The sequence below is a fragment of the Streptopelia decaocto genome (assembly GCF_964273445.1).
Source record: "Streptopelia decaocto genome assembly, chromosome: 3".
Lineage (NCBI taxonomy): Eukaryota > Metazoa > Chordata > Aves > Columbiformes > Columbidae > Streptopelia > Streptopelia decaocto.
The window spans coordinates 1,048,985-1,076,965 of NC_138656.1; the positions used below are offsets into that span (position 1 = coordinate 1,048,985).

Consider the following 27,981-nt stretch of genomic DNA (forward strand, 5'->3'; position numbering starts at 1 on the left):
TAACATGTCGGGGAGGCAAAAAAAAGGCTTTTGAGAAGGTGTGGGAGACACCCAGAAGCTCTGATATATCAAATTTTCACGCTGCTTTCATTGTTGTGGCCGGCGGCCTTGGGTTTGTTTCCAAATTGTGCTGGAGACGAGCCAAATTCTACACAAATAATTGAAGGGTTGTGCTCAGCCCACTCACATCTGACATGGGCTTTGATGTCACCTTGAGAGCAGAATACAGGACAAGGAAAAAACGCCATAAAGTTTTCAAACAGTCGTGTGTGTAGTGACTGGCCCAGGGTCTTAGTTCTCCTCTTTCTGAAGAGGAAGGACTTGGAAAGGCACAGAGGTGGTTGGAACCATCCGAGGTTTTAAACACCTTCTCCTAAGTCTGCTGAAACGGGCGGTTTGGTGTTTCACCTGGGTGTTTGCGTTATGTGGCTTTTGGGGAAGTTTTCTGCAGGATTTGTTTTGTACGGGATTACATGAGGCAGGTGACGCTCATCAAAGGGCTAAAGAAAGTTCCTGGGATTCTGGGTGGGGGGAAAGAGGTGCGAGACAGATCCCCCGTGGCTCTGGCAACACATTCTGCACATTCATAATACAGCTTTACTTCTCAAACCTTCAGATTTCAGTTACATCGTGCCTGACTTGTGCAATATTATGTGTTGGTCCATCCATGGGAAATATCTTTAGTTTAGGCTGAAGTTTCCTGACATTAAAGGCAGCGCTAAGTCCTGAGTTTACTCAGAGCTCAGGCACAGAAACTCACTGACCTCTGCCAATGGAGTCGTTGGAAATGAGAGCACATTTTTCTTCCTTTTCACATGAAAATGAGTGTTACTAACGTGGGAACACTGGTGGTGTTTTGAAGGGCACGCAGTGGTACGCGGAAGCCACCGAGGAACTGATGGCACCCATGCTTCTTCCAGAGCTTCACTTACTGAAGCAGGTAAAGGCTCCATTTTCATGAATAACTGAATCAGTTCTTCAAAACGGGGAGTTCCCTGCGCCAGAAAGCTTTCTATAGGAGAAACAGAGCTCGGTGCTCTTCCTCTGGCTTTTCTGGGTGGGTAGCGGTGTAAAAGGGCACCTATTCTTGTCAGGGCCCAGAAGGAACTGTAGGCTTGTGTGGAAAACTCTTGTATTTTATGATTCTGCTTATATCTAATAATAAAAATGCTTACGTTGACAGATCAAAGTGAAGGGGCCACGGTACTGGGAACTATTAATAGATTTAAGCAAGGGAACGAATCATCTCAAGTGAGTACGCTTTATAACGCTTAACTGAACCATGACCTTGTAGTAGTATTTTTTTGTAATATTTTTTTAAAAACCTCCTGCACTTGTACCACCTACGTTTTGGAAAGAAGTCTGGTTTTGATCAGTTCACTGTTATGCATTTGACAGCACTTTAGGCCGAAGAAAGAAACTGCGTAGTTGGTTTCACCTATTGATGTGAATAATTCATGCAAAAACAGGGCAGGGGAAAACCTGATAGTAAAAACCGCAGATATTGGCAGCGGGATTGAGCGCTACCAGAAACCATCTTAAACTCATGGTTTTAGTTTAGTTTTGAGTCGCCGTGATGTCACGTTTCCCAGCCTGTTGATACAGTAGTTAGCTAACTGTTACAGCTTTCTGAAATACTATTTTTCTCATGTTACGTGAAGTATACAAAGCACTGCCTGCTGCATTTTAACTCCCCGTCGGGCAACCGTGAAAAACAGAAATCTTACCGGAATACAGTATCAGTGGGTAAATCATTCTCATCCTGGCGCTGAACAGCCTATGGTGTGACTTGCTGCCGTACAGGAGCCAGCTGCATCTTTCATCAATAACATGGTTTTTCTAGTTACTTTAAGCACTGCTACTGAGATTAATTGGGCACAACGATGCAGCATCTATCGGTCCGTGTCTTCAGCGAATATTTTCCCTATCTCGCTACACGTGAATTGCTGCTATATTGTTATGCTAAGCAGTTAATTTCAATACGGATAATTTAGTTATTTTAAGGATGCCCGGTGCCTGCATTTAACAGTGCAGCTGACACTCCGAATCAGGCAAACGCGCAGCTGCTTTGCAGTCGTGCCACCGCGAGCTGCTGCACGTTTCTGTTTGCAGGCTCGGGCAGGAATAGCAGCATTTGGTGGCTTTTGGTTGGTCGGGTTTTTTGGTGGTGTGTTTTTTGGTTTTGGGGTGTTTTTTTTCTGTTTACATGGCAAAAGGACCGTCACATCGCCCCTTTAAAGCTGTGGGTACCAACTCGCCCAGTTTTCCATGTGAGACTCATCCTTGAGTCTCACAAGAACATGCAGTGGCTTCAGGAAGTTAAATTCCTTATATTTGTAGGGCCGATCCCTTTTTTGTCGCCGTTGTGGCCATCACAGCAGCCTGCCTGAAGACACCAAGAGTTGATACATACACAACTGGGGCAGGGTTTAAATAATCAGGACAAGCCTAAGTGGGGATGTCGCCATGTATGAGCTGCTGAGTTCACGTTCCCTTTCCAGCTCTGCCTCCTTGTGTGTGTGCATCGGTCTAAATAGATTTGACTGTGAATTGCTGTTGTGTCAGGTCGATCCTCGCCAAGGGGGGTGTCCTGTACGTGAAGCTGCGGGCCGGCCAGCGCTCCTACAAGGAGGATCCCATGGGCTGGCGCAGCCTCTTGGCACAGAGCGTGACCCACCGCAGCTCCGAAGCTCGGGCCTTCAAGGTATCGCTCCCAAACCGCTTCCCCGCCGGGAGTTCTGCCTCCCCCAGGCTTGTTCTTTATTTCCAGCACCCAGCTCTGCCCCACGGTTACAAGAGCTGAAGTTACGTGCTTTGCTGGAGGGAAAGGAAGTCGGGTGGCTTTCACAGGGCATGCTGAGTGCTTGCCGTGGGCAGGCAGGAGCCCTGGGCATGTTTTTTGCCCGTGATGTGCTTTCGGTGTAGGTCACGGTCTTCTCGTGTGGTGAGGAAGGAAACGTTGGGTATAAATTGCTATTACGTTTGTGCAGTAAAACCAAAATGTTCATTTTGAGAGTGTGTTGTAATCTGTTTTTTCAGCCAGAAGCAATCCCAGCTTTCACTTCCGATCCTGCGCTGGTTTTGTTCGCCGATTATTTTTGCAAACCGACTGTGAACATGGGCCAGGTATGATGCCCAGATGCAGACTAGCGTGGTTTATCCTTGCATAAGTAACAGGTGGGAAAATCCTGCAGTAAAGTGAGGAACAGAATCCAGCCCTTCAAGTAGCGGGGACAGGGAATATTCTAAGGGCTCGTTTGTGATACGAAGGCGTAGAACAGGTTTGACCCTACACTTTTTGTTGTGTGTGTTTTTACCATTGGTTTTATCGATTGCTGTTGTTTGTCCACACTGCTTACATTCATCACAGGACGCGTTTAACAAACGTGAGAGCCCTGGTCAGTGTCCTGCAGCATTTAGGTGAAGTCACTGCAGAATGGTTCGGGTGTTTCACACTGTATTTCTTTGCACAAAATGATTTAAAGGAGGGAGTAAAATACAGCTGCATTATGCCTGGTTTTACTAAGCCCAAGAATGAAAGCAAACTGCCTAGCATCGTTAGCTGTTGCTAATTTGTACGGTGGGTTAATTTTAATGGAAGGCAATCCGAGCAGCGCAAGAACCTGAAATAAATTGTATCTGGCATGTGTGTGTTGTTAACAATGCGTCTTTTATCAGAAACAGGAAATCCTGGATCTTTTCTGCTTGATTCTTTACGACTGTGTTACCCGAGAAAATCCAGAGATGCTGCCCACGTACATCGCCATAGATCAGGTGGGTGAACCCTTTTCTTTTTTAAAGCTGTGCTTTGGCATAAGTTCAGTGTAGGCGATAGAATAACCCAAGTTAATGAAAACTGGACTTAACCAGAAACATTAGCAGCAGTTTTTCTCGGTAGGTTCTCGAAGGGCAGCCCGTGGCAAGAGGGGGTTTAGGGTTCATGTGTTTGGTGTTTATGGCGGCTGCATTTCTTTCCCGTTCTCACGGATGCTTTGTATTTCCCCTCCTCCAGGCTGTGAGGAGGTTAGAGAGGAGAGAAATGTCCGAGACGTTCGAGCTGTGGCAGATAAAGCTGGTGTTAGAATTCTTCAGTTCCAGAAGCCACCAGGAGAGGCTGAGCAGGAATCCAACCCGAGGGCTCTTCATGAACTCCGAGTTCCTGCCCTTGATGAAGTGCGCGATCGACAATACTTTGGATCAGTGGCTGCAAGGTAGAGACGATAACGCTAATCCCGCTCAGTTCAGCGTTCTTATTACTGATTCGATTTGCCTTGAAACTACTGAAAAGCGGTAACTGAAGGGAGGATTTCCTGGAGTGGAGACGAGGGGTGAGCGCAGCGGGGCCGTCACGGGTGTCTGGTGTGTTTTGCAGACGGCGGGGACGCGTCTCTGCAGTCGTACCTGAGCGGGCGGGCGGCGGAGGGGCCGCAGCGCAGCATGCTGGCGTGTTTCCTGGTCTACCACGCCGTCCCCACGCCGGGGCAGCTGGCGGCCGGGGGCCTGGAAGGTGAGTCTGGGGTCTGTCCTGTGAGTTACGTGACGCACAAGCTGTTCCCTCCATTTATATTCTTTAATTGTCTTGAATCTGGGTGTAAAAAGTGGAGACTGTACGCAGCACTAAAGAGGTGAGAATTAGCCTGGATAAAGTCTTGGCTTTTTCCTGACCTGTGGGTGAGGATGTTCCTGCAGGCAGCAGGGTGGGAGAAGACAGGCTGTAATGGGGAAAATGTTCTTTTTTTTTTTTTTTGGAGCCAGCCATATCCCAAATATCCTTTAAATCTCTTCTTTCTATACGTACATGACAAGAGCGATCACCTGCTCTTTGAGCTTCCAGCTCTTTGGGACCTCCGGAAATTCTGGGCCCTTTCACTGCAGGTTAATGTGGCCATTTCCCAGTCAGGTGTCTAGATTTCTGCGTGGAAATCCTGGTTTTCTGTGCCCTCTGTTCTGGGAGTTCTGCCACACTCGAATTTAGGATTTATTACAATTCTAATTATAACAACTTCTTAACCAGCGTCGCGACCACACGAGCGGCGCGAGCGCGTCCCCACACACCAGCTGGCTGTCCCTCCGTCTCCGACGGCTCCTTTACACCAACACGCTCTCATTTTGCACCTGGCTTTGATGTGTTTCAGGGAGCACGCGGTTCTCGGAGCTGCTGCTGAAGTTCCGGCGGTGGAACGTGCCGGTGCGGGCGCTGCTGCGCCTGGCGCCGCTGCTGCTCCGCAACCCGCGCGCCATGGTGCTCTAGGGCGCTTTCGGACCTTCCCAAACCACGTCAACTTCAAACTTGTCCCCGGGTGCGGTGACGTATGGCCAGGAGTTATTTATAAATTGTTACAGTGGATTAAAAAATTGTTAAAGTGAACTAATAATAAATTTACTTTTGTAACTAAGGGTTGCTTACGAATGTCTTTTTGCGGGGAATTCGGAGAAGAGCTTGGCTGGGAACTGTAAAATGTCCTTGTTTTTAGAACTTCTTTGCTTGTGAGGCACCTTAAACGTCTTCCACGAGGTGCTGGAGGGGACGGGCAGCCCCGAAGTGCCCGACTTGCTTTTCCTCTTGGCTCGGGGCTGGCGCACGGTGCCCCGTGTGCTTTCCAAGAGCCGCCAGCAGCTTGCAGCCTCATCCAAGCCTTATTGATGTGTTTTTGGTCCCGTAAAGGCTACCGCATCTCTCTTACATAAGCACACGCACCCCGTAAGTATAAATGGCTCCGGCTCACCCACGCCATACTCACAACTGCACTGTTTACATCTGTTTTTTGATGATGACTTTTTTTTTTTCTTCTTTTCTGATCTTTGTTCTGCGATTAGTCAGTGGCTGCTGAGAAAACACCTGCCTCCACTGCGCTGCGTTACGTCTGGGCAAGAACTGAAACTGCTTACAGGCGATTGAAATCATTGGGCATTGGTTTGTGTCTCCTTCGCCTGCGCTGCCTGCCTGTGTTTCCCCAGGGCGCTGAGCCCGGAGCGGAGCTGCTTCCATGCTTGTTCTGTTTCATAAAACAGACCTTCTGAATGTTATTAAAAAGCAAATGTTTGTGTATTAACCAAGGGGTTTAGCAGCTTAAGGCATCCTGAAGTAAGGAACGAGCTCCAAGCGGGTGGAGCTCAGGACAATCCCAACTCCCTCCCCTTTTTTGATCTAATTTCCTTGGCAAATGGGTGTTTTGTTTTGGGGGAGGTCAAGTCTTTAACCAACACATGGATGAAGAGCTCCAAGGCTCTGGAGCCCCATCTGGCCGTCCTGCAGCTTGGGGAAGTCCTTTCTTCCTTCTAGATTGGGGAAAAGCGAAGCGTTAAACACTCACTTCCCAAAACGAATGAAACTCTTGCTCTCCACCCCGACTCTTCTCAACAGGGAATGTTTCTCTGAGCCTCCTGAAGCCCCAACCACAAACACAGAACAAATTGCGCAGGTTTATTCTTTGTTTTAAGTTCTCTTTGTTGCTTTTTTTGCCCTGTGACTACTGCAAGAGGGAAAGGGCAGACAGCGCAAACCAGCGCAAATGCTGGATTTGGAGTGAAAAAGCAAGAACCCTGAACGCAAGGTGTGCTCTTTCCTGCGTGCGTTTGATCAGAATTGTGGATGTGGTTTATGGTCCAGGCTCTGCTGTGACCCTGGTGGCTTGGGAACCTGCGACATGAGGCTGCATTTGATCAAGAAGAAAATGGAAAAGCAAAGCCAGGCTTTAAGCAAAGCCCTGGGAGGAGCTGCAAAGCGCAGCAGCTTCCCTGGGGCTGGAGGAATCATCTCCCTGGGGTTGGGAGCTCACAGTGGCTGGGGCTCCATCTCCTTGGGGTCTGGGGCTCCATATTCCCAGGCTTGGAAGCTCCATTTCCCCGGGATCAGGGGCTTCATCTCCCAGGGGTCAGAGCTTCCATCTCCCTGGGCTTGGAAGCTCCATATCCCCAGGCTTGAAAGCTCCATTTCCCTGAGGTCAGGGGCTTCATCTCCCAAGAGTCAGAGCTCTCAGGCTTGGGGGCTCCATCTCCTGGGGGTGAGGGCCTCCATCTCCTGGGGGTCAGGGGCTCCATCTCCCCAGGGTTGGGGGCTCCATCTCCCTGGGCTTGGAAGCTCCATCTCCCCAGGGGTGGGGGCTCCATCTCCTGGGGGTCAGAGGCTCCATCTCCCTGGGCTTGGAAGCTCCATCTCCCCAGGGTTGGGGACTCCATCTCCTGGGGGTCAGAGGCTCCATCTCCCTGGGCTTGGAAGCTCCATCTCCCCAGGGTTGGGGACTCCATCTCCGGGGGGTCAGAGCTTCCATCTCCCCAGGGTTGGGGGCTCCATCTCCTCAGGGTCAGAGGCACCATCTCCCTAGGTTTGGGGGCTTCATCTCCCTGGGTTTGGGGGCTCCACCTCCCTAGGCTTGGAAGCTCCATCTCCCCAGGGTCGGGGGCTCCATCCCCCCGGGTTGGGAGCTCGCAGTGCCCACGTTTGTCTCCCCCTCCTGCCCTTGCAGCAGCCCGCTTGTTGAGGGGGGGGAACCCGGTCGTGTGTGTTCGCCGAGAGGCTTCCTGTTTCCTTTTGAAGGCTTTTAGCAGAATTTGAAAGCAGCCGCCGCCGCGACCTGGACCAATGGTGTGGGCAGAGCCCCGGGAGGCTCGGCCCGGCCGCCGGGCGCCCGTTACGAATTGTCGGCCCCGCTCCGCCGGCCCCACGCGGGACCCTGGGGGGCTCCCCCGACCCTGGGGATGCTGCTCCGCTCCTGGGGGGGCTGCCTGGCCCCGGGGTCCCTCTGCCTGCCAGGGTAAGCTGCTATTTACCGCTGCTTTTGCGAGCTGCTTGCTTTAGCTGCTGGCTGTGAATTGCAAAATTAATATATATATATATATATGCAAGAGATTTTGCGACGCCTTGCACGCCGCCGGGTTTTACTTGGTGCTGGGCTCTGCCAAGGTGAATATTTTGAATTTTGCACGTTTAAACTGCGAGTGCTGGGTTTTTGCCCTGGGCACCCCGGGAGCGTTTGCTGCCCCCGAGTGGGGGGGATCTGCTTGGGGGGCGCTGGCTGAGAGGGGTCCCCGCAGCATCCCCGCTCGGGGGGCTTTGCAGAGGGCAGCAGCTCTGCTCGGAGATGGGGGGGAAATTGGGGTTCCCGCACCCCTCAGCAGCGCCCTGGGGCTCTCCCTGCCCCGCTGGGGTGCCCTGCCCGGGTCCCTGCGGGTGGCAGCTCCTGGCGCAGCTGGGGACAGAGCCTGGGCTGCTCCGGGGTCACATCTGGCTACCCAGGGCGCTCCATCACCTTCCTGGGGGGTTATTTTTGTGCTGTGCCCACAAGCAGTTTGGGGGCTCTCCGCCGGGCTTTGGGGGCCCAGGGGCAGCACTGATGTGTCCTCCTGCATCTCCCAGGGTCCCACCACCTGGGACCGGCTGCGTTTTGCCGTGGGAAGTAAATCCATCCATCCAAATCAGCCCAGACCACGCTCACTTGGGCTCTGCAAAGGATTTAACAGCCCCACGGGTGCTTGTGGGCGCTCAGGGTCCTGCTTGGTCATTTTTTGCTTTTAATCTCGGTTGGTGCCCTTGGAGGTCCCCACTGTGGCCATGGGGGAGATCGCAGCTTCTCCAGCCCATGCCATGGACCGCAATGCTGGTTCAGCCGCCCCATCCATCACTTTGCCATCACCGTTGGGGACCGAGGTCGCCAGCGCGATGGCCTCGTGGCCGCTGGAGCGCGGCGCCTGTTCAGCCCCGGGCCTGCCCCGTCGCCTCCCCTGCCCAGTTCCCTTTTTCAGCCAGGGCGCACAGTTTTTTGGTGACAGTGACCTCTGCCGGCACCGCTGCCGGGGCCCGGTGTCACCAGCTTGGCCCCCGTGTCACCCAGCTGCATCCCACCCGTCCGCCACCCACCGGCCACCTCTCCCTCTTCCCATCTTTGTCACAAATGGGGAAATTATTCGGTTAATAGAGGTAAATCCTGCCCTCCCAGCATCACCTCCAGCCCCCGGCTGCCGCGTAATCCCCCGGCAAAGCCCTTGCAGGTAGTGCCGGTGTTTTGGTGAGCGCCGTGCCGGGACGCAGCCGCCAGCTCCGCTCAGAACCACCAAACGTTACCAGAAGGTCTCCCCAGGACAGCCCAAAAACCGAAAGCCCGGCAGGGATTTAATTGCAGAGCCACGCTGCCAACCTCCCGTGACTCATGTAAATAGAGATATTACAACCGGTGACTAATCCCTGTAGCGCTTTCTGCAAGTGTTTCATCTCCATTCACGTTTCAAGTTAGCATTTTTCACAATAATAACCATAATAATGTTTAAAAACCCAAACCGACGGGGTGATTTTACAAGAAAGAGAGGGGAAGGAAGCGCTTTGGCCGCCCGCTCGGGTTTGGTCGGGTGGAGGATGCTGAGCCGGTGGGACCGGTCACCGCGGTTCTGCTCATGGGGTGGGTGGCTGCCCGTGTCCTGCCCGCATAGGCAAAGGGGTTTGTCCCCTGGCAGTGCCACCAGCGCCCAGATGTCCCCGTGCAGCTGGGGGAGCAGGTGGCGGCGAGTTTTGGGAGCCGCGGGGCGGCGGCGGCCGGGACAGTGACTCAGAGGCGCTTTGGGGCTCTGTGGTTTTGCTTTCATGGTTTTGCTGTGACTTAGCGCCTCGGGGTTTTTGCGCCGTGTGGGAAGGCAGGTGCCGGCAGGTCGGCCGGCCCGCGGGGACGCTTTGGGGTCGTTGCTTTGGCCTCTACCCTTTTCTGCACCCAGACCCCCCGGGCGGTGACCGGCGGTGGCATCTCGCGGTCCATCCTGCATCCCCCTGGGCGCTCAGTCCCACCGGGGAATCCACCTCCCAGGGGTTTCTCTGCAGGGCTCCGAGCTCCAAACCCACACCCACCGCTGCCCGGAATGAAAGACAAACCCAAACCTCTTGCTGCTGCTTCCCCCCACGCTCCCCCCGCATCCCGCTCCCTGGCGGAAAAACAAACCCAAGGCAGCATTTCTAGGTGTGTTCGCTTTTATTTTTTGCAAATTGTCATCTCTGTCTATTGCTTTTCGCACCGCGGGGGCTGAGGCTCCGCAAGTCGGGTGGATCCCCTGGTGCCGGCTGATGCTCCAGCTCCCCGTGCCGCCCTGTGCCCAGCAGGAGCGCTTCCCGCCCCTTCAGAGCTCCTTCTTCTCTTATTAGAAGGAAAATTGGAGTTTTGACGATGAAAAACGTTCACAAGAAAACCCCCTGCAACCCATTTTCTGCAGAAAGCTCTGCAGCTGCAGGCTGGAGCGGGCCGGCGCTTTCTGCTCAACTGGGTTTTGAAGCTGGGCCAAGAAACCAGCTTTTTCCAGATAAATACTCGTGAACGCCAGCACGTTTTCCATTTTAATTGCAATAGCGAGTGGGAAAGGAGGACCCGCCATCCCTTTGCTTTTTGGGGCAATACCTGAGCTTTAGGGGCTGGGGAGAGCCCGGGGTGGCCGGGGAGAGCAGGAGCCGGCAGCATCGGTGCTTTAGTGCCCATAAATTCACCGACAAACAGCGCGGGGATGTGAAACAGGGATGGGGCAGTTCAGATCACCACGGGGCAATGTGTAGAAATATATAATTAACCCCCCTATAATTAACCCCTCTATAAGCACCATCATGGTGTTTTTGCTGCCCCGTGGGCGCTTGCATCCGTCGGATGAGCCAGAGCGTGGCCCGTGGGCCACAAGCCTGGCCGGTGGCGAGCGGTGGGTTCGCCCCTGTGCTTTGGGTTGTCACCAAAGCGGCTGCGGTGACACCGAGCTGGGGGGCTGGTGGTGGCGGTGGCGGAAGGGTTAAAGCCGCCCTGAGCTGCGGGGATGCTGGAGGATGCAGGACAGAGTGCGGATGCTGGGGATGCGCGGAGGGGGCTGAGCCGCCGCTGCAGCCACCGCCGTGCGGTGAATCTGGTTTATTTTAGATAGCGTGAATTTGCAAAAGGCTGAGTAAAGTGTTCCCCCCCCCGGGGGCTGTTTGCTGCCACCTGACTCATCTCTGAACTCCGGCGGAATCAGGGGGCACAAACCTGCCGGTAAAAGCCATTTTCGGCTCGGTTCATTTTCCTGAAACACATCAGAACCGCCGTCCCGGCCACGGTGAAATCGCACAGAGCAGAAACCCAGGGTGAAAACCGGGGGGGTGGGACAGAAACAGGGCGGCAGGTCCCTCAGCGGGGCCGGGGAGGGCTCGCAGTGGGGTGAGCATCTGGGGGCCGCCCCCCGTCCCCAGGACGGAGCGTTTTGGTGCGTCTGGTCCCCTCCCCGCTCCCCCGCTGCCACCGTGACCTGTGTGGGTTTGGCTGCGAGCCCTGGGAAACGAGACCTTTCCCTTTCCGATGGGAAAAAACCCCCGAGCCTTTCCCGGGGGGAGCCCGTGGGCCGTGGGAAAATCTCCTTTTCCCGCATCCTGGGGGGGGAGCGATGGGAATAGAACCCCTATAAACCCCCCGGCACGTCCCGGGCCGGCAGCTGCGGCGAGGAGACCCCAGGTAGGAGCGGGACGGGCTGCTTGTGGCCCAGAGGTGCAGGAACTGGGGTGGTGTGGGACACCGGGTGTATGGGGCTGGTTTGGGAGGACGCGGCTGCCCCCCAAGCGGGGGGCTCCGCGGTACCCCAGCCGCAGGGCTGGGGCCGCACTGGAAAGGCTGCAATTTGCCCCGGTTGGTGGAATTTTTATCCATCCATTTGTTATCCACCCTGCGGACCATCCTCACAGCCCAGGGAAGGATGCTACACCCGGCTTTCGCCTGTTTCCCTGACATTCCCTTGCTTTATTAATATTATTTATGAATATTTCCATTAATGTTTAATATTTAAGCATGAACGGCAATCTGTGCGGGTCTGAGCTTTCCCCAGAGAAGCTGATATTAAACCCTCCTCATCAAACGCCTGTAAAATGGGACGTGTGGGGAGCGCAGGGATGGATTCCCGGTGCTTCAGCATCCTGCCCCAATGTCCCCCCTGCGGCACAAACCATCCTGGTGTAAACCTGGAGCTGGTGCAAACCTGGAGCTGATGTAAACCTGGAGCTGGTGCAAACCTGGAGCTGGTGCAAACCTGGAGCTGATGTAAACCTGGAGCTGGTGCAAACCTGGAGGCAAGAGGGTGAAACATCCACACGTCCGGCATTCTCGTTAGCGCTAACGAAGATCTCCTTCCTCCGCAGGTGATGCCCTGGACCAGAAGCAGCAGACGAGGTTTTTCGGGCAGGATAAATGGGAACCAGGCTGTTTTCCCGCGGGGTGTTGTTAAGCCGGGGTGATGGAGCTCAGAGCTGCGGCGGGTGAGTCCATCGGGGCACGGCCGCAAGCAGAGATCAACGCGGGCTTTGGGATGGGGTTTTTTTCCCCTTCCCAATTATTTTGGTTGTCATCACTTAACGGTGGGAAATAAGTGACATCTGTGCCGGTGCGGCCAGGATTATTGTTGTTTTTAACAACAGGCGCTGGCTCTGGAGGCGCTGAAAGGAGCTGCCGTTGGGGTGAGTGTCTCCATGGGGTGGGTGGTTCGGGGTGCCCAGTGCCAATTTTGGGGTGACCACCCAGCTGGGGCACCCCCCATCCCCGGAGATCATACCCTGCGCAGCCCTGGGTGCCCGGTTTGGGGAGGGGGCTGCGTGTGCCGCGGGGACCCCCATCCCCGCTGCCGTCCCAGAGCGTCACGTCGGGGCTCGGCGGCTGGGAACGGGTGTTTTTTCGGAGGTTGTGCCGTTCCCGTAAAGGCGAGCGGGGCCGGCGCGTCGCGGGGCCACGTGACGAGGGTTTTTTGGTAACTTGGCGCCCGTTTGACGAAGAAGAGGGAAGGAAAAACCCCCACGGAGCGGGGTGGGAGGTGCTGCGGCTCGCGTGGGCTCGCCGGCCAAAAATGAGTCAGCAGGCAGCGGGAGAGGGGAGATGCCGGCGCGGGATGCTCTTCCCCTTTGCCGGTGCTGGTGGTGCCGTGCAGGGGCGCAGCGTCCCCCCGCTTGTCCCTTTCCCGGGTTTCCCAGCTGGTTGTGGCGCGGCAGAGGAGGAGAAATGGTTTTATTCTGGAGGCGAGCGAGTGTTAATCTCGGCATCCTGACCCCGACCGCAAACCCCGCTTTGAAGCCCGAGCGCGGTCGCCCCGCGCTGGCAAAAGGGTTGACGGTGCTGGGGGGGCTGAAGCAGCGCGGCCGGATTTTGGCGGCCCCGTCCCGTCCCTCGCTCGGGGTGGGGGGTGGGGGGGCTCGGCTCTGGGTGGTGTCCCTGTCACCGCCGTCACAGCACAGCCCCGGGGCTGGCGCAGGCTGGTGGTGCTGCGTGTCCAGAACAAACAGTTATTGGGGATTTTGGCTCACGGGGGGCTTAAAAATAGAAAAAAAGCACCTGCAAGGACCCGAGTGTGAATTTGGTGTGGCGGGGGTTGTGGTGCCACTGCTGGGTGACAGACCTGGTCCCCAGCACATGTCACCGTCAGTCCCCTCCATGTGCCACCATCCGCCCCCTCCATGTGCCACCATCCGTCCCTGGATGTGTCACCATCCATCCCTGGATGTGCCACCATTTGTCCCCTCCATGTGCCACCATCCATCCCCTCCATGTGCCACCATCCATCCCTGGATGTGCCACCATCTGTCCCTTCCATGTGCCACCATCCTTCCTTGGATGTTCCACCATCCATCCCCTCCATGTGCCACCATCTGTCCCCTCCATGTGCCACCATCCATCCCTGGATGTGCCACCATCTGTCCCCTCCATGTTCCACCGTCCATCCCCATCATGTCCCACCACCCATCCCTCCACATGCCGCCATCCACCCCTGGATGTGCCACCATCCATCCCCTCCATGTTCCAACATCCATCCCCTCCATGTGCCACCATCTGACCCCTCCATGTGCCACCATCCACCCCTGGATGTGCCACCATCCATCCCTTCCATGTGCCACCATCCATCCCCTCCATGTGCCACCATCCGTCCCTGGATGTGCCACCATCCATCCCTTCCATGTGCCACCATCCATCCCCTCCATGTGCCACCATCTATCCCTGGATGTGCCACCATCCATCCCCTCCATGTGCCACCATCCGTCCCTGGATGTGCCACCACCCATCCCCTCCACGTGCCACCACCCATCCCCTCCATGTGCCACCACCCATCCCCATCAAGTGCCACCATCCACGTCTCCCAGGCGCCACCTCCCTCCCCCGCCAGCGCAGCCGCCCGTCCCCGCCGTCCCCTCCCCGTCCCCTCCCCGTCCCCACCGGAGGAAGGAGCTCGTCCCCCGCCGTTGGCGGCGCCTCGAAACCGAAACGGCCGCCCGTGGGTGGGGGTTTCTCCGCGCGCGTCAGAGCTCTGCCCCCCCACGCTGCCCACAGCCCTTCGCATGCTGCTCTTCTTCATTGGAGTTTATTTTATCTTTTCATATTTACCGGTTTGGACCAAATCCCGGCGCGAAGGCGCCGCCCCCCTTGCTCCCCCAGCTGCACGCACGGCGTTAACACGGCCGGGCTTTTCCCTTCCTGCGTTGAGCACTGAGCAACGCCTCGATACGTTTATTTCCACTCATGTAGCAAACTTCCCACGTTTTCATCATGCTGTTTTACGCCGTATTTTCAAAACTTACCACTATGTGAGAGATCTAGTGCTCTGGGAGCTTCGATAGTTTCAAGCCTGCTCATAGTTCTGGTTTTAAGACGTGACAAAGCCGCGTTTTGGTGGCGGCGCGGTGGCGTCCCCTTGGGTGCGCGGCAGGAATTCAGCCACCGTTTGGGATTTAAAGAAGAAAAATCAGGGCATCGCAGTCACACCGCCTGGTTTGAAATCAGCGCGGGGCCAAGCAAAACCAAACCAGCGCAAAGTGATGGGGGGAACTGCTGTTTGCCAGCTGGGTTTGGCTTTGGGGACCTTCCTGCTAAAGCAAAGCACAAAAATAGGCTGTTTTCTGTCTTTCCTCACCCCCCCATTGAATGAATTCCCGGAGCGGCGACTCAGCTTTGCAAAACCCCCAAAGCGCTTCTCTTACTTTCATTATCACTCATATAAATGAAAACAATTATATAAATAAAACCAGGCGCATGATTCAGCAAAGCTGCACATCCTCGCCCCCCAAATGGGGAAAATACACCTTATTTTCACCTTCTTTTCTTCTTTTCCCATTAGTTTGATTACACAGCGACTCCGTTTTCTTCTTGAAATAAGGGGGTTTGCGCAGCTTGGATAGAAGTTGCAGCAGCTTAGGCGGGAGAAAAGTCTAATTAATCTGGTTTAAAGCTGTGCTTTGTTAGGCCTGGCTGATGTGGCGACCTCTGCTGCAAATGGTGTCATTAATTAAAACAATTAGGGGTTTTTTTATGTGCAAAGGTGGCGTGTGTCGTTATAAATAGATGTATAAATCAAGCTAGCCGGGTGTTTCACTTAAAAGGAAAAATGGAGAAAAAGGAGGAAAGCCATTTTGGGGTTATTTGGTGAGGTTTTGGGTCTGGTTTTGGCCAAAGGGTGTTTTGCTGCAGGGGGTGCCAAGGGGGCAATGACTGCACACCCAGCAGCCCGAGACCCAACATCATCCCCACTCGCACCATTGTCACCATCTCAAATATTGACATATTTTCAATATTTTTAGCGTTTTCCAGCTTTTTCTTCATTTCCAACACTTAAAATATTTTAATATTTTTCAGCTTTTTCAAGGTTTTCAGCATTTATAATATCTCCGGTGTCTTTGTCACCGTTTTCTGCACACGCCAGCCTGGGCTGATATTCGGCTTCACCCTTGTGGCTCTTAAAATAGGAGGAGAATTGGGAAATAGGAGTGTGGGGCGAGATTTGGTGGGTGCTTTCCAGGTAACTGCCACCCCTCCCATATATTTTATGCATTTTATATACAAAAGATATTTTTTATATATTGTCATACATAGGATACACACATAGGATATAGAGGATACATGTGATATTTATATAGGATATATATACGTAATATATTTGTTTAGCTTTTGTGTTGGGTGGGGTTGAGATGCTGATGGCTCAGGACTCCTGGGGTCCAAATTCTTGGCTGTTACCCCAAAATCTTCACCCCCCCATCCGTTGCCACCGCATCCTTCAGGGCAGCCGGGGTCTCTCTCATCACCCCCAATAATATGGGTGCCCAGGGGACCCCCAGCACTGCTGGGCTGGGAGGGTCGGGAGCTGTGCAAGCGGAAATTCGGGCTGTTTGCGCTGGTTTTACGCTGATTTTCGGGGCGACGCTGCGATGGGTGAGAAGGGGTGGCTGCAACCTCAGCGCCTGCGCCTGGCCGCGGATTTTGGGGGGTTTGGAGGGGTTTAGCGCCCGGTTTGGTGCTGGCAGCGCCGCTATCCTGCCGAAATAACAAATAGCGGAGGGAAGAGGCCGGCGAGCTGCGTCCCCCGCCTGACGGGGTGATTTGTAGCTTCCAGAAGTGCTGAGCCAGCGCTTTTCCCGGCAGCCGAAGCGCAGGAGGGCTCCAGAGCAGAGATTTGGGGGGGCCACCGTTCCATCTCCCCCCCAGGTGTGGTTTGAGCCCAGGTGGGGGGGTTTTTATCCCGATATATCATATATTTGTTGCCGCCATGCCTGAAATGAGTGTTTTGGGAGGGGTGCGGGAAGGGATGCTGAGGATGCTGGAGAGGCTCTGGGGGTGCAGGAGGGATGCTGGGGGTCCAGGACGGATGCTGAGGATGCAGGAGGAGTTTTGGGGGGTGTGGGATGGATGCTGGGGGTCCAGGATGGATGCTGAGGATGCAGGAGGAGTTTTGGGGGTGCAGGAGGGATGCTGGGGGCACAGGAGGAACGATGGGGGTGCAGGAGGGATGTCAAGGGTGCTGGAGAGGTTCCGGGGGCGCAAAAGGGGTGCTGGGGGTCCAGGAGGGATGCTGAGAATGCAGGAGGAGTTTTGGGGATGTGGGATGGATGCTGGGGGTGCAGAAGGGATGATGGGCATCCAGGATGGATGCTGGGGGTGCAGAAGGGATGATGGGGGTCCAGGACAGATGTTGAGGATGCAGGAGGGTTTTTGGGGGTGTGGGATGGATGCTGGGGGCACAGGAGGGAGGATGGGGGTGCAAGAGGGATGTTGAGGATGCTGGAGAGGTTCTCAGAGTGCAGGAGGGATGCGGAGGGCACGGGAAGGATTTTGGGGGTCCAGGAGGGATACTGAGGGTGCAGGAGGGGTGCTGGGGGTGCAGAAGGGATACTGGGGGTCCAGGATGGATACTGAGGGTGCAGAAGGGATGCTGGGGGTCCAGGACGGATGCTGAGGATGCAGGAGGGGTTCTGGGGATGTGGGATGGATGCTGGGGGCACAGGAGAGACGATGGGGGTGAAGGAGGGATGTCGAGGATGCTGGAGAGGTTCCGGGGGTGCAGAAGGGATGCGGAGGGCACGGGAAGGATTTTGGGGGTCCGGGAGGGATACTGAGGGTGCAGAAGGGGTTCTGGGGGTGCAGGAGGGATGCTGGAGGTCCAGGATGGATGCTGAGAATGCAGGAGGAGTTTTGGGGATGTGGGATGGATGCTGGGGGCACAGGAGGGACGATGGGGGTGCAGGAGGGATGTTGACAATACAGGAGGGATGCTGGGGGTGTGGGAGGGATTTTGGGGGTGCAGGAGGGATGCTGGGGGTGCAGGAGGGGTGATGGGGGTGCAGGATGGATGCTGGGGGTGCAGGAGGGGCGATGCTGGGGGTGTGGGAGGGATTTTAGGTGTCCAGGAGGGATTTTGGAGGTGCAGGAGGGATGCTGGGGATGTGGGAGGGATTTTAGGTGTCCAGGAGGGATTTTGGGGGTGCAGGAGGGATGCTGGGGGCACAGGAGGGATGTTGACAATCCAGGAGGGATGCTGGGGGTGTGGGAGGGATTTTGGGGTGCAGGAGGGATGCTGGGGGTGTGGGAGGGATTTTGGGGTGCTGGAGGGATGTTGAGGATGCAGGAGGGATGTTGACAATCCAGGAGGGATTTTGGGGTGCAGGAGGGATGCTGGGGGTGTGGGAGGGATTTTGGGGTGCAGGAGGGATGCTGGGGGTGCAGGAGGGATTTTGGGGTGCAGGAGGGATGTTGACAATCCAGGAGGGATGCTGGGGGTGTGGGAGGGATTTTGGGGTGCCGGAGGGATGCTGCTGAGCACAAAGCCACGGCTGCACATCTCGAGGGCTTTGGCGCTTCAGGACCCCGGAGGAGCTGCCGGCCAGGAGGGTTCTAAAGCCGCTGTTGTGTTTCCTGGGGCCGGGCGCTGCCGCCGAGGCTCCCCGGCCGCGCTTTGCCGGGCCACGGGGCACCGGGCTGGCGGGAGCCCGTCCCGGCAACCGGCGCCGGTTTGCGCTCGAAAAGCGCCTTTTATTCTGCTGCTGCCGCGTGCTCGAGGTGTCGAGTGATCTCAGAATGACTCAGAAAAAAGGGAATAGACCTGCCGAGAGAAACCACGGCCGGGGCAGCGCGCTCGCCAGGATCCTCCGCGCCCTCTTTTCACTTAAGAAAGCGAAGAATTGGGTGCTGCCGAGCGAACACACGCGCTGCAAACAGATACCAGCCTTGCAAATAACTGCGAGCGTTGCAAATGAGTGTAAGCGTGACAAACAAGTAAAAGTATTGCAAATAAATACGAGTGTTGCAGACAAACGCCAGCTTTGCAAACAAACAGAAGCTTTGCAAACCAGCACAAGCTTTGCAAACAAACACAAGTGTTGCAAACCGCTACAAGCTTTGCAAACAAATACGAGCTTTGCAAACAAGCACAGGTTTTGCGAACAAACACGAGCTTTGCAAACAAATACGGTATTGCCAATAAATACAAACCTTGCAAAGAAATGCCATTGTATTTGACGTGTACTATCGCGGGGCCAGGCGAATGAGCAAAGCAGCATGGGGAACGGCCAAAAATGCAGCTTTGTGTTGTGTTTGGTTTGGTTTGGTTTGGTTTGGTTTGGTTTGGTTTGGTTTGGTTTGGTTCGGTTCGGTTTGGTTTGGTTTGGTTTGGTTTGTCAGCTGTGCCCGTTTTTTTGGGCAGGAATGTCAGGAAATGGATAGGGCTTCCTTATCTTATGCATGTCCAGCAGTTAATTCTCGCTCCTCTGGGTGGCCCGTTTGTCTGTCTGGCAGGGAGAGAGTAAAAAGCCCTTCCTAATTTTAAGCCAGGCCTAAGGAGGAGCGTGAGTAACACATGAGGCCGCCACGCTCGTTGAGCCCAGCTTAAATGTCAGGGCCCTCACAAACACCGCGAGCGCCTTCTCTCGCCGTCCCCAAAAGGTTCGTCGTGTCTTCTTTTTGTTGTTGTTTCTTTTTTTTTTTTTTAAATATATATATTTTAATGTAACTAGATTCATGTCAAACCACAAGCTGTTTCTCGGTTTTGTTTTCAGCGAGCTTTGCTGAAGCGATGGGTGTCGGCGGGCCAGGGATTCAGCCCAAAAACACAGCCCCAAATCCTCCCTTTTTCCTCCAAAATTTCTCCCCTTGCTCTCCACGCTGAAGCTTTCACCCAATGGTAGCGACCAGCCCCAAAATTTCCTCCTAGGGCTTTTTTATTTTTTTATATATATATATATATATATTTATTTCAGCTTAATTCTCAGCAAGGCAAATTGCCAAACGCACCTGAAATGATTCTTTTTCAGGTGGGTTTTTATTTTCGAGCCGGCTGTCACCGGTTCATCAGCTTTGGGTAAACCCCATTTTCCCCGCCACGGTACGAGGCGATTTCCCCCGAATTTGCAAAATTACGATGAAGCAGAATCAGATGAAGCACAAATCCATTTTTCCCCACAGATTCTTTGGTCCGTCTGCCCGGGGATGCTCAAAAAGCGGCCAAATCGTGTGTGTTTGCGGAGGGGAAACCTCAGCCCACGGCTGCCCCGAAACGCTGCCAATTCAGGGCTGAAATCCTCCAATATTCTGGTTTCTTGGCGTGCGGTAAATCGTGTAGTAAAAGCCCCATTTCAAGGCACTCTCTGTGTTTCACTCTTTCCACATGAGTCAAACTAAACTGGCTTGGTTTCTGGTCTCAACGCTCCCCTTCGCCGAGCGGCAAATATTACTGAATCACGCATGACTCAAAATGGGAATTTGGGGAACCTTTACCCGATTTAGCCGCTTTTTGACTCGGTTTTAAAGCGATGACGTGGAGGTTGGTGGGGGGGGAAGCGTTTGACTCGAACAGCAGCGGGACGAAAATAGCGAAGTGGAAATTCACCTTCAGCTTCGACATCCAGCCCTTTACAATGACAATCTCTTGCTAAGCGGTTTATTGCTGGTGCTGCTTCAGCTCCGTCCTCCCCGCAGGGTTAGAAGGGGCAGCGGGGGGGACGGTTGGGGTGCGAGGTGTAATTTTTGGGGGTGCTTTTTGGTCATTGTTTCTCGGCGCTGAATAGAGGAAGAATGAGTTTCAAACGAAGCGTGTGTTGTTTTGTCACAGGAAGTGGAGAGAGCATTGGGAGAGCCCTGAGAGATTGAGTTTAAATAATAAATATATATATATATATATTATTTTTTGGCCAAGAAAAAAGAAGGAAATTTAAAAACAGATGTATTTGTATCTGGCATAAATAAGGGGGACATTTGGATGGGGGTGGTGGGACCCCTGTCCACAAAGGTGATGGGGGGACACTTGGGGCTGGGGGGCTCGGGTGTGGGGCCGCAGGCGGCAGCCGGACCCCGCAATGGGGACCCCGAAATTGTGCCCGTCTGTGGGCGAGGGGGGGGCAGCCCCTGCCGCCCCCGCTTTGGGAAACCGTTTGAGCTCTTATTCCGGGCCGGGCTCCGCGGCGCTGCCGGCGGCTCAGGAAAAGGAGTTGGGTTTCACAATGTCTCATTCCTCCCCCGGCCGGGCTGCCCCCGCCGGGCGGGCTCGTGCTCCGAAAAACCCCAAAATCGCTGATTTCGAAGCCCCGGGCCGGGGGGGATTCGCTCGGGGATGCGGTTCATCACTCACTTCCCTCCAGCATCGCGCTGCTCTGGCTGCGAACCCCAACAAAACGGGGGCGGCGAGACTCTCCTTTCGCTTGAATCACCCCAAAAATAAGCCCAATTTAAGCCAAATTTAAGTCCGTAAGATCTGGCCGCGAGCAAAACCAGCTCTCACTATCGGGCTCCGCTCGCCGGCGCTTAATGACTTTCATTTTAATTTTTAAAGAATGACTTAATCTTGCGGTATTAATTTGCTTTATTTTGGTTTCGCTATTAATACTGAATAGGTCCCAGATTGGCGGCGCTTGGGTTTTTTATTTTTCGGTGGTAAATAACAAGGCGACTGTTTTAATTCACCTGGAAATAAAGGAGGGCTGGGGTGGGATGGAGGGGACGGTTTTGCGCCCACGGGTGGGGAAAATACGGCGGAAAAGGTTGTTTGGGATGGGGGAACATCCAATAGGTTGCGTAGGGATGGGTTTGGCTTCTCTGGGGATGGGGAGATGCGAAGGATTGGAATGAAATTGGGGCATGGTGAGGGGTGCGCTGGGGCTGCCCCAGGGCTCGGCGCTGCCGTGGGGACAGGAATCGGGCCCAGCCATGATTTTGGGGTTAAATGTGCCCTTTTAGTCGTTGTGGCGTTCGGGGCTGCGCCGTCACCCAGAGCTCGCAAACAGTTTTTGGGAACAAGATGTCTGCCTAAAGCATGACAGAATTGGCCACAAATTGCAGATGAGACTGATAACAAAAGCCAACAACATAAAATATGTAGAAAAACAACACGTTAAAGGCTGCGAGACCACTGAAGGGCTTTTTTTGGTGTGTGTTCTTCAAGCGGTGCTTTCGCCATGGAAGTGAAAACACATGAAAAGATAAATACCTGCACCATCATCCCCCGGCCCCGGGGGCTCTTCAAGCTTCGTTTTTGCAGCCAACAAGGGCATTGGAATGGATTTTATTTGATTTTCTTTTTAATCTTTAATGTATTTCACAAGCAGCTCGGGGGGAGCTCAGGTTTTGTGTGTGTTTCGTTCTGTTTTCTCGAAGCAAAGGGGAAAGCAACCTGCATCTACCTGCCTTGGGGGAGAGCTTCTGCGTCTCAATAACCCGGGCTCCGCTCACAAATTAGGATGAGCTTTTTGTTTTCGTTCTACTTATTTAATCTTTGTTTTCATAAATAAATACAAATAACTCAAACTGAAACTCGATGGCTTTGGTGATAATCAAAGAGCAGCCCCCGGGGAAATTTTCTTCATTAACATGTTCTTTCACAGCCCACACTGGGGTTTCGGTAGGAAAACTGCTTTAACCTTTGCAGCAGCAGAAGCAAAAGCTTTTCGAGGTGCCGGGGTTCACATTGCGACGCATCGCCGGGCTTTGCCTTTATTTTAGGGGCCACGAGTAGAAATTAAACCCTCCCACCCCCCAGCAGCACGGGGTCCCCCTGCCCTCAATTACCCCCTTTTCCCCAGGTGTAGATCCTTAAAGAATCAAGAAAACAGCTTAAACCCCCCCCAGCTGCTTCTTTTGTTGTTGTTTTTCTCTGCCTTTGCGGGGCAGCTCGGTGTTCTACCAGCTCTCTTACAGCATACAAGTTTTTTAGTATTTGCAGCTCACTTCCTGTATGAGGTTAGTTTGTTTATCACAAAAAACCCTATTTTTAAACCCATTTCTGCCAATAAGTCATTTGAATGTCGGTGTCGGGCGCTCGTGGCTGTTCCCCCCCCGGTGACGGGGGAAGGATGGGCGCCGGGATGCTGCATCACCTCTGATGCTCAGGGGGTTTATTGGTTTGTTTAACAAAGAAAAATACGAATTTCAGAGAATTCTATGCTTTTTTACCATAGGGCCATGCGTGGTTGTGGGGCAGGGGTGCAGTGGGGCAGGGGTGCAGTGAGGTGGGGACGCACTGAGGCAGAGATGCGGCTCCCCTTGACCTTTCCCTTTGCTCTCCCCATCCTCCAGTCTGCATCATTAGAGACGCCAATTAGAGCCAATTAGCGCTGCTAAGGGGATGCTGGGGGACGCTGTGGTTTGCTGCCCTTAGGGAAGGGCCATCGCGCCATCTTCCTACTTTATTTCCCCTAATTAATATCCAAGATGATTATGTCTTTGCCAAACTGTTCTTCTCTCGGCGCGCGACGCTCGTAATTGCGCCGAGACGAAGAGTGTTTTAATTAGCAGTGACCCCCTGGGTTGGGAAGTGGCGGCTCCTCCAGGGGAATAAATGAACAGATGAGCCTGTCAAAAGGCCGGCGAGGAGAAATTCATCAAAATCGGGGAAGAAAAGGCCTCGTGGCCCCATGAGGGCTCCTGACCTCACCCAACCATCGCTGCAACATCCAAGGGCTTCTTGGCGGAGTTAGGCTCGGCTTTTGTAGGTACAGTGGTAGTCTTGCTTTTACAGTCTAGCTTAAGCTTTAAAGGTCTTAACTTTAAGACCCAGAGTAGGTTTAGGATGGTGGGGAAGGGCAGCAGGAGGTGGGTGTTGGCTTGTGGACCCCTCGCTGGTGGGCGGCGAAGGTGCCCTTGGTCCTACCATCCTCAGGCTTGTCTTACACCATCTAAATATATATGGTTATAGCATCTATAACGCCCTTTTATTCCTCCTAGGGACGTCCCCGGCCATGTGCTGGAGCAGCCTGAGCATCCCTGCCCGCAGCCGCCCCCGTCTGTGCCGCGTTTGACCAGAGGGGAGGTCGACCATCCTAGAACCTGCCAGAAAGACGAGAAAACCCGCTGGAAACAGTGAGCTTTGTTGCAATATGAAAATCGAATGCAAAGCTGGGTGGGTATTTTTAGCCGTTTAAGGCTGCACAGGTGTTTGAAAGGTCAGATGCGAGTCATTGGAAAAAAAAAAGACATATGTATATATATATATTGAGAGACTGGCAGCGCGGTGGTGTCACTCTTGTGGCACTGGATGACCGTGGCTTGGCGACCGTTGGCCATTCAATGGTCAGCCCACATCTGATGGGTGTTTTGGGTTGTGTTCACCACCCCAAACCCCCCCGATAAGTGTGAGACAGCATCAGCACCCAACCAGGATCTCATTGTTGGCTTTGGTTGCTCCGTTCCTGAGAGAGGTGGGGTTGAGAGATGTGGGGACACCTGGGCTTGATTTGGAGCTGGTCTGGATGGGCCAAGGTCTTGTGTGTCCTCCCCACAAGGCAGGAGTGTAGAGAGCCTTCTTCCCCATGCTGAGCCTTGCAGGTGGCTTTTTCCATGAGAAAATGTATTTCTTTTTCTCTTTTCAAGGAATAAAGGAAGTTCCTTCACCCTTAAAATTGCCTGTGGTTTTAATTAGTTATGAAAGCAAAAAAAATTGAAGAGCACAGAAAGAAAGGGCCTGTGTGTTAGCAAGGACCCAACCGATGGGGCTTTGGTGGATCTAGGCCGTGATCACCTTGGGCTTGGCCATGGCCAACCTAGACCAAGTGATGGCCAATCATGTCCCCACCGTCACACCGTGTTTTGCTGTTGGGGCAGCGTTTTTATTGCCAATTGTCTCACCGAGGTCACCGGGTTCAAAGGTAAATGGAGAGCAGGAGATGTGACAGTTCCAAAATGTCAATGGGACCAAAAGGCCACGGGCAGAGCGGGGCCGGGAGCTGCCAGAGCCCCGGCTGCCCAATAAAGCCTTTTTGTTGCCTTAAAGAAGCCCCCAAAATAGCACCTGAAACCAATAAACTTCCCTTTCAGGAACTTCTGTAATTTGAAACACACAAAAGAACAACAACAAGAAGAAAAAAAAAAAAAAAAAATCCAGAATTTCTTTTCTTCAAAGTTGTTTGTCAAGTAGGACTTTTGGGGGTTTGTTTTTAAATAACGTGGCTTCTCCGGGACTTCTCAATCTGCTTGTCCCCGCGTTTCTTCCCGCTGACGCACGGTCCCACCGCATTGCGTCACGCAACCCCAACCCCAGCTGATATTTTGGAAGGAAGCGGCTAAAAATACCCAGCCCTGCAGCACCCGGAGCTTGGGATGGGGCAGCAGCTCATCTCCGGGGAGAAAACGCAGAAAAAACAAGTACCCAGCCCAAAAAAACACATCGAAGGGCTTGGTGTGGGCCCTCGGCATCACTGCAAATGGGAATTGAATGGGAATTGAATGGGATGCCTGTTGAGGAGGGGGAAAAGCAGCAAAAGCCCAGGTGCTCAAGGAGAATCATCCCATAGAATATTGGATGTTTCTGCTGGTCCCACCTTCTCCTGCCACCCCCGTTATGTGGGGAAGGGCCCAGATGTTGAGTTTGAGCCCCAAAAAATTATCTGTATGCATGAATGTGGGGAAAATAATTAAAATAACATATAACATAAAAAATAAATTAAAAATAAATAAAATGAAATAGACTGCCAAGTGGGTTTGGAAGCACACAGGGCAAGAGCTTATAAACCAGCTTCATTTAACACACACTTATTCATGTCCCAGGAACTTGAGTTTGGAGCAGAAGGAAATTCAGGGTGTGCAGCCGCATCCTGGATCTGGGGGAGAACTGGTGCTGAACTGGTGCTAAACTGGGAGAACTGGTGCTAATGCAGCAGATTTCCCCTCCCCAGCCCTTCCTCAGGGCCTCCTCAATCCCCCAAACGAAAACAGCACTCGTGACAAATAGTTGAAAACTTTTATTCATATAAAACTTATTAAGTACGTAAAAGATCGCATTTCAAAAAAAAAAAAAAAAAAAGATCTGCAATTATTTACAGCAGTATTGCACAAGTAAAGTGGCAATTACCCTGTCCAAAAATTCATCAGTGCAAAACACAAGGAAAGGCAGGGAAATTGCAGTAAAAATGCTACATACGCTGGGTCCTGTGAAATGACTTAGTGACTTGTCAGGGGTACCTGATGCTGCTCCGGGGAAAGGGGCCAAAAAAAATCACTGAATGGCATTAATGCTGAAGTCTGAGGTGCCTCAATCGCTACTGGGAAGTGGGACGTAGGCACTTGAATTAGAATAATAATTAATAATAATCTCGTTGTTCAAAGCACGGTGGCTGCACTGACAGTGCTTTGGGAGGCGCGTCCATCGCTCATTGGAAGGGCAGGGAGAAGGGGCAACAACACACAAATCTTTACAGGAACTTAAATAAGCAGAAAATAAATATACAACGTTTCTACACGTTACAGCATTATGGAACAGTAGAGTGCATTAATTACACAAAGGGAAATTAAAAGAATCTACAGTATTTACCAAGTTCGACTCTAAAAAAGTTTAGAAAAAACAGTAATTTTTTTCCATTTTTTTTTTTCTGATTTATAAGCTGTACAAAACTGACAGGAGAGAAAGGCAAGGAAATACATTGCACACAGATATTTGGCTCAGATGATGAAAAGAATACGGCGCCATCCTCTAATAAATATCCAGGTATTTACAGCGAAGCGCTAACGCGTCCTGTGGGATCTGCTTCCCCCACCAAAACTCCCCATTCACACCCAGCGCCGCTAAACCACGCAGAATATACTGAATATTTCTTTAACGCGATATTTAAAACATCATTCTGTTTAGCGATAGTTGAGGTTTGTTTTCCCCTGAATGTCAGCGGGGTGAAACATGGTTCTATTGGGGGGCTATTTTCCTACCTTTTGGCCAGGCTGACAGTGCCAATACTTGGTTGTTTTCCCTTAAAACGACTGTATATTTTGGAGGACGGGGTAAAGTGCTCGGCGTTTCTTTGGTGTACTCCAAGGGACACATTCTGGGCGGTGTGGCGATGCCGTAAGGCTGCGAGACCCCAAAAGCACCATTTCCACTCAACTGGGGGAAAAAACATCTCATTTGCCAATTTTATATACATATATATATATATTTAAAACCTTTATCCACAGCCATGCAACTCCACATAGGTCCCCATGGGAAACCTGCGGCCGCCGGCTCCCTGCTGGGGTTTTTCTATATAAATCCTACATAAAACAGCTACGGTGAAGCCAAAACCAAGAGGATGGTGAAGCCAAACCCAAAGGGCAGGAACCTGCCCTGGCCGAGCTCACCGAATATTTTAACCGCTCACACTCCAAAAGTCTCATCGCAGCCTCTCCAAAATACCCTTTTTGTCCCTAAAACGTCCCCGGCTCCGGCAGCCGAGGCAACTCCTGCAACCGCTGCTCATCCTGCAGGTCCAAAAAGACATAATAAAAATGTTAAGATAATACAAAACTTCAAATAAAAGTTAAAATTGGCTCCGTAGCCACAGTTTGGCGTTGGAAGTGGGTTTGGGGAGCACCCGCCCCAAGGGGGCAGCTCGGGAGGCAGAGTCTGTGCATAGATACAGGGGTGGCCGGAGCTGCCACCCCCCCCAAAAAAGTGCCTGCCGTGCAGCAGCCGAGACGAACTGATGGGAGATTGGAGGGTGGTTTTGGGGCTGGAAGGGGTTTTTTGGGGGTGAGCAGAGCCCATGGGTGGGTACCAGGTCGCAGCATCCTCAGGCGCCGCTTGCAGCTGCATCCCTGCGCACGAGCATCCTCAGGCTCCTTCCTGCCCTCTCCTCCACATGGAGCATCCCACCATAAAAATAATGATTAAAACAATTAAAAATCCAGCCTTAAAACCCCCCCGGCTTCCATGGGGAGGTACAAAAGCCGCAACTTCCAACAGTTCCTGACGTGACGCGGAGCAGGAGCCGCCGTCTCCCGGTGCAAAGCTGCGGATTTTCCTGCCTCGGAGAAGGGGTTATTGCTGAATCGCCTCAGTCGCCAACGTTATATATTATATATAATATTATATAATATGTAAGCGTTTTATAGAAACGGTTTCTTAAGAAAAACAAACAAAAAAGGCAACCTGGTGGACTGGGGTTTTGTTTTTTTGGTTGGTTGTGATATTTTGGACCCTGGGACTCTGACAGCTGAGTCTTGAAATTCAGAGTGTAAAAACCAAACCAAATATACATACAAAATAAATCAGTCAGCAGGAAATCGGCTATTCGCATGACGCAAACGAAGGTGGATCTGGGGCGGCATTAGGTATTTACAGGTAAAAGAAGTGCTGATTTAAATCCCTCTGCCTTTTTTCCGTCATCACCATCATTTTGGTGGGTGAGGGCTGGGCCGGTCTCTGCCATCCCGAGAGGCGGCTCTGCCATCCCAAAAAGGTGGCTCTGCCATCCCAAAAGGCCCAACACGCTCATTGATCTCCAGGAAGTGATGACATATATCTATATAT

The 27,981-nt window shown here is 53.0% G+C and overlaps 1 protein-coding gene and 1 long non-coding RNA gene across 4 annotated transcripts in view; both read left to right on the top strand.

Annotated features, from left to right (window-relative positions):
- The window catches only part of ANAPC1 (anaphase promoting complex subunit 1), a 29,514-nt gene extending 24,118 nt beyond the window's left edge, over positions 1–5,396 (top strand). For both annotated transcript variants that reach the window (XM_082049942.1, XM_082049943.1), the window contains exons 40-47: positions 863–940; positions 1,184–1,251; positions 2,566–2,704; positions 3,040–3,126; positions 3,679–3,774; positions 4,013–4,211; positions 4,373–4,507; positions 5,136–5,396. In XM_082049942.1, the coding sequence (XP_081906068.1) occupies positions 863–940; positions 1,184–1,251; positions 2,566–2,704; positions 3,040–3,126; positions 3,679–3,774; positions 4,013–4,211; positions 4,373–4,507; positions 5,136–5,251 (918 nt within the window). In that variant the 3' untranslated portion in view covers positions 5,252–5,396. The remainder of the gene's footprint in view (positions 1–862; positions 941–1,183; positions 1,252–2,565; positions 2,705–3,039; positions 3,127–3,678; positions 3,775–4,012; positions 4,212–4,372; positions 4,508–5,135) is intronic.
- A 2,227-nt stretch (positions 5,397–7,623) lies between these two features.
- On the top strand, positions 7,624–27,963 carry LOC309437544. 2 transcript variants are annotated; one of them, XR_014183573.1, is made up of 4 exons: positions 7,624–7,754; positions 12,119–12,235; positions 23,433–23,607; positions 24,078–27,963. It is a non-coding gene; the product is annotated as an uncharacterized lncRNA (long non-coding RNA). The 2 variants fall into 2 exon arrangements; XR_014183574.1 differs by having other exon boundaries at positions 23,433–23,567.
- Positions 27,964–27,981: the final 18 nt, after the last annotated feature.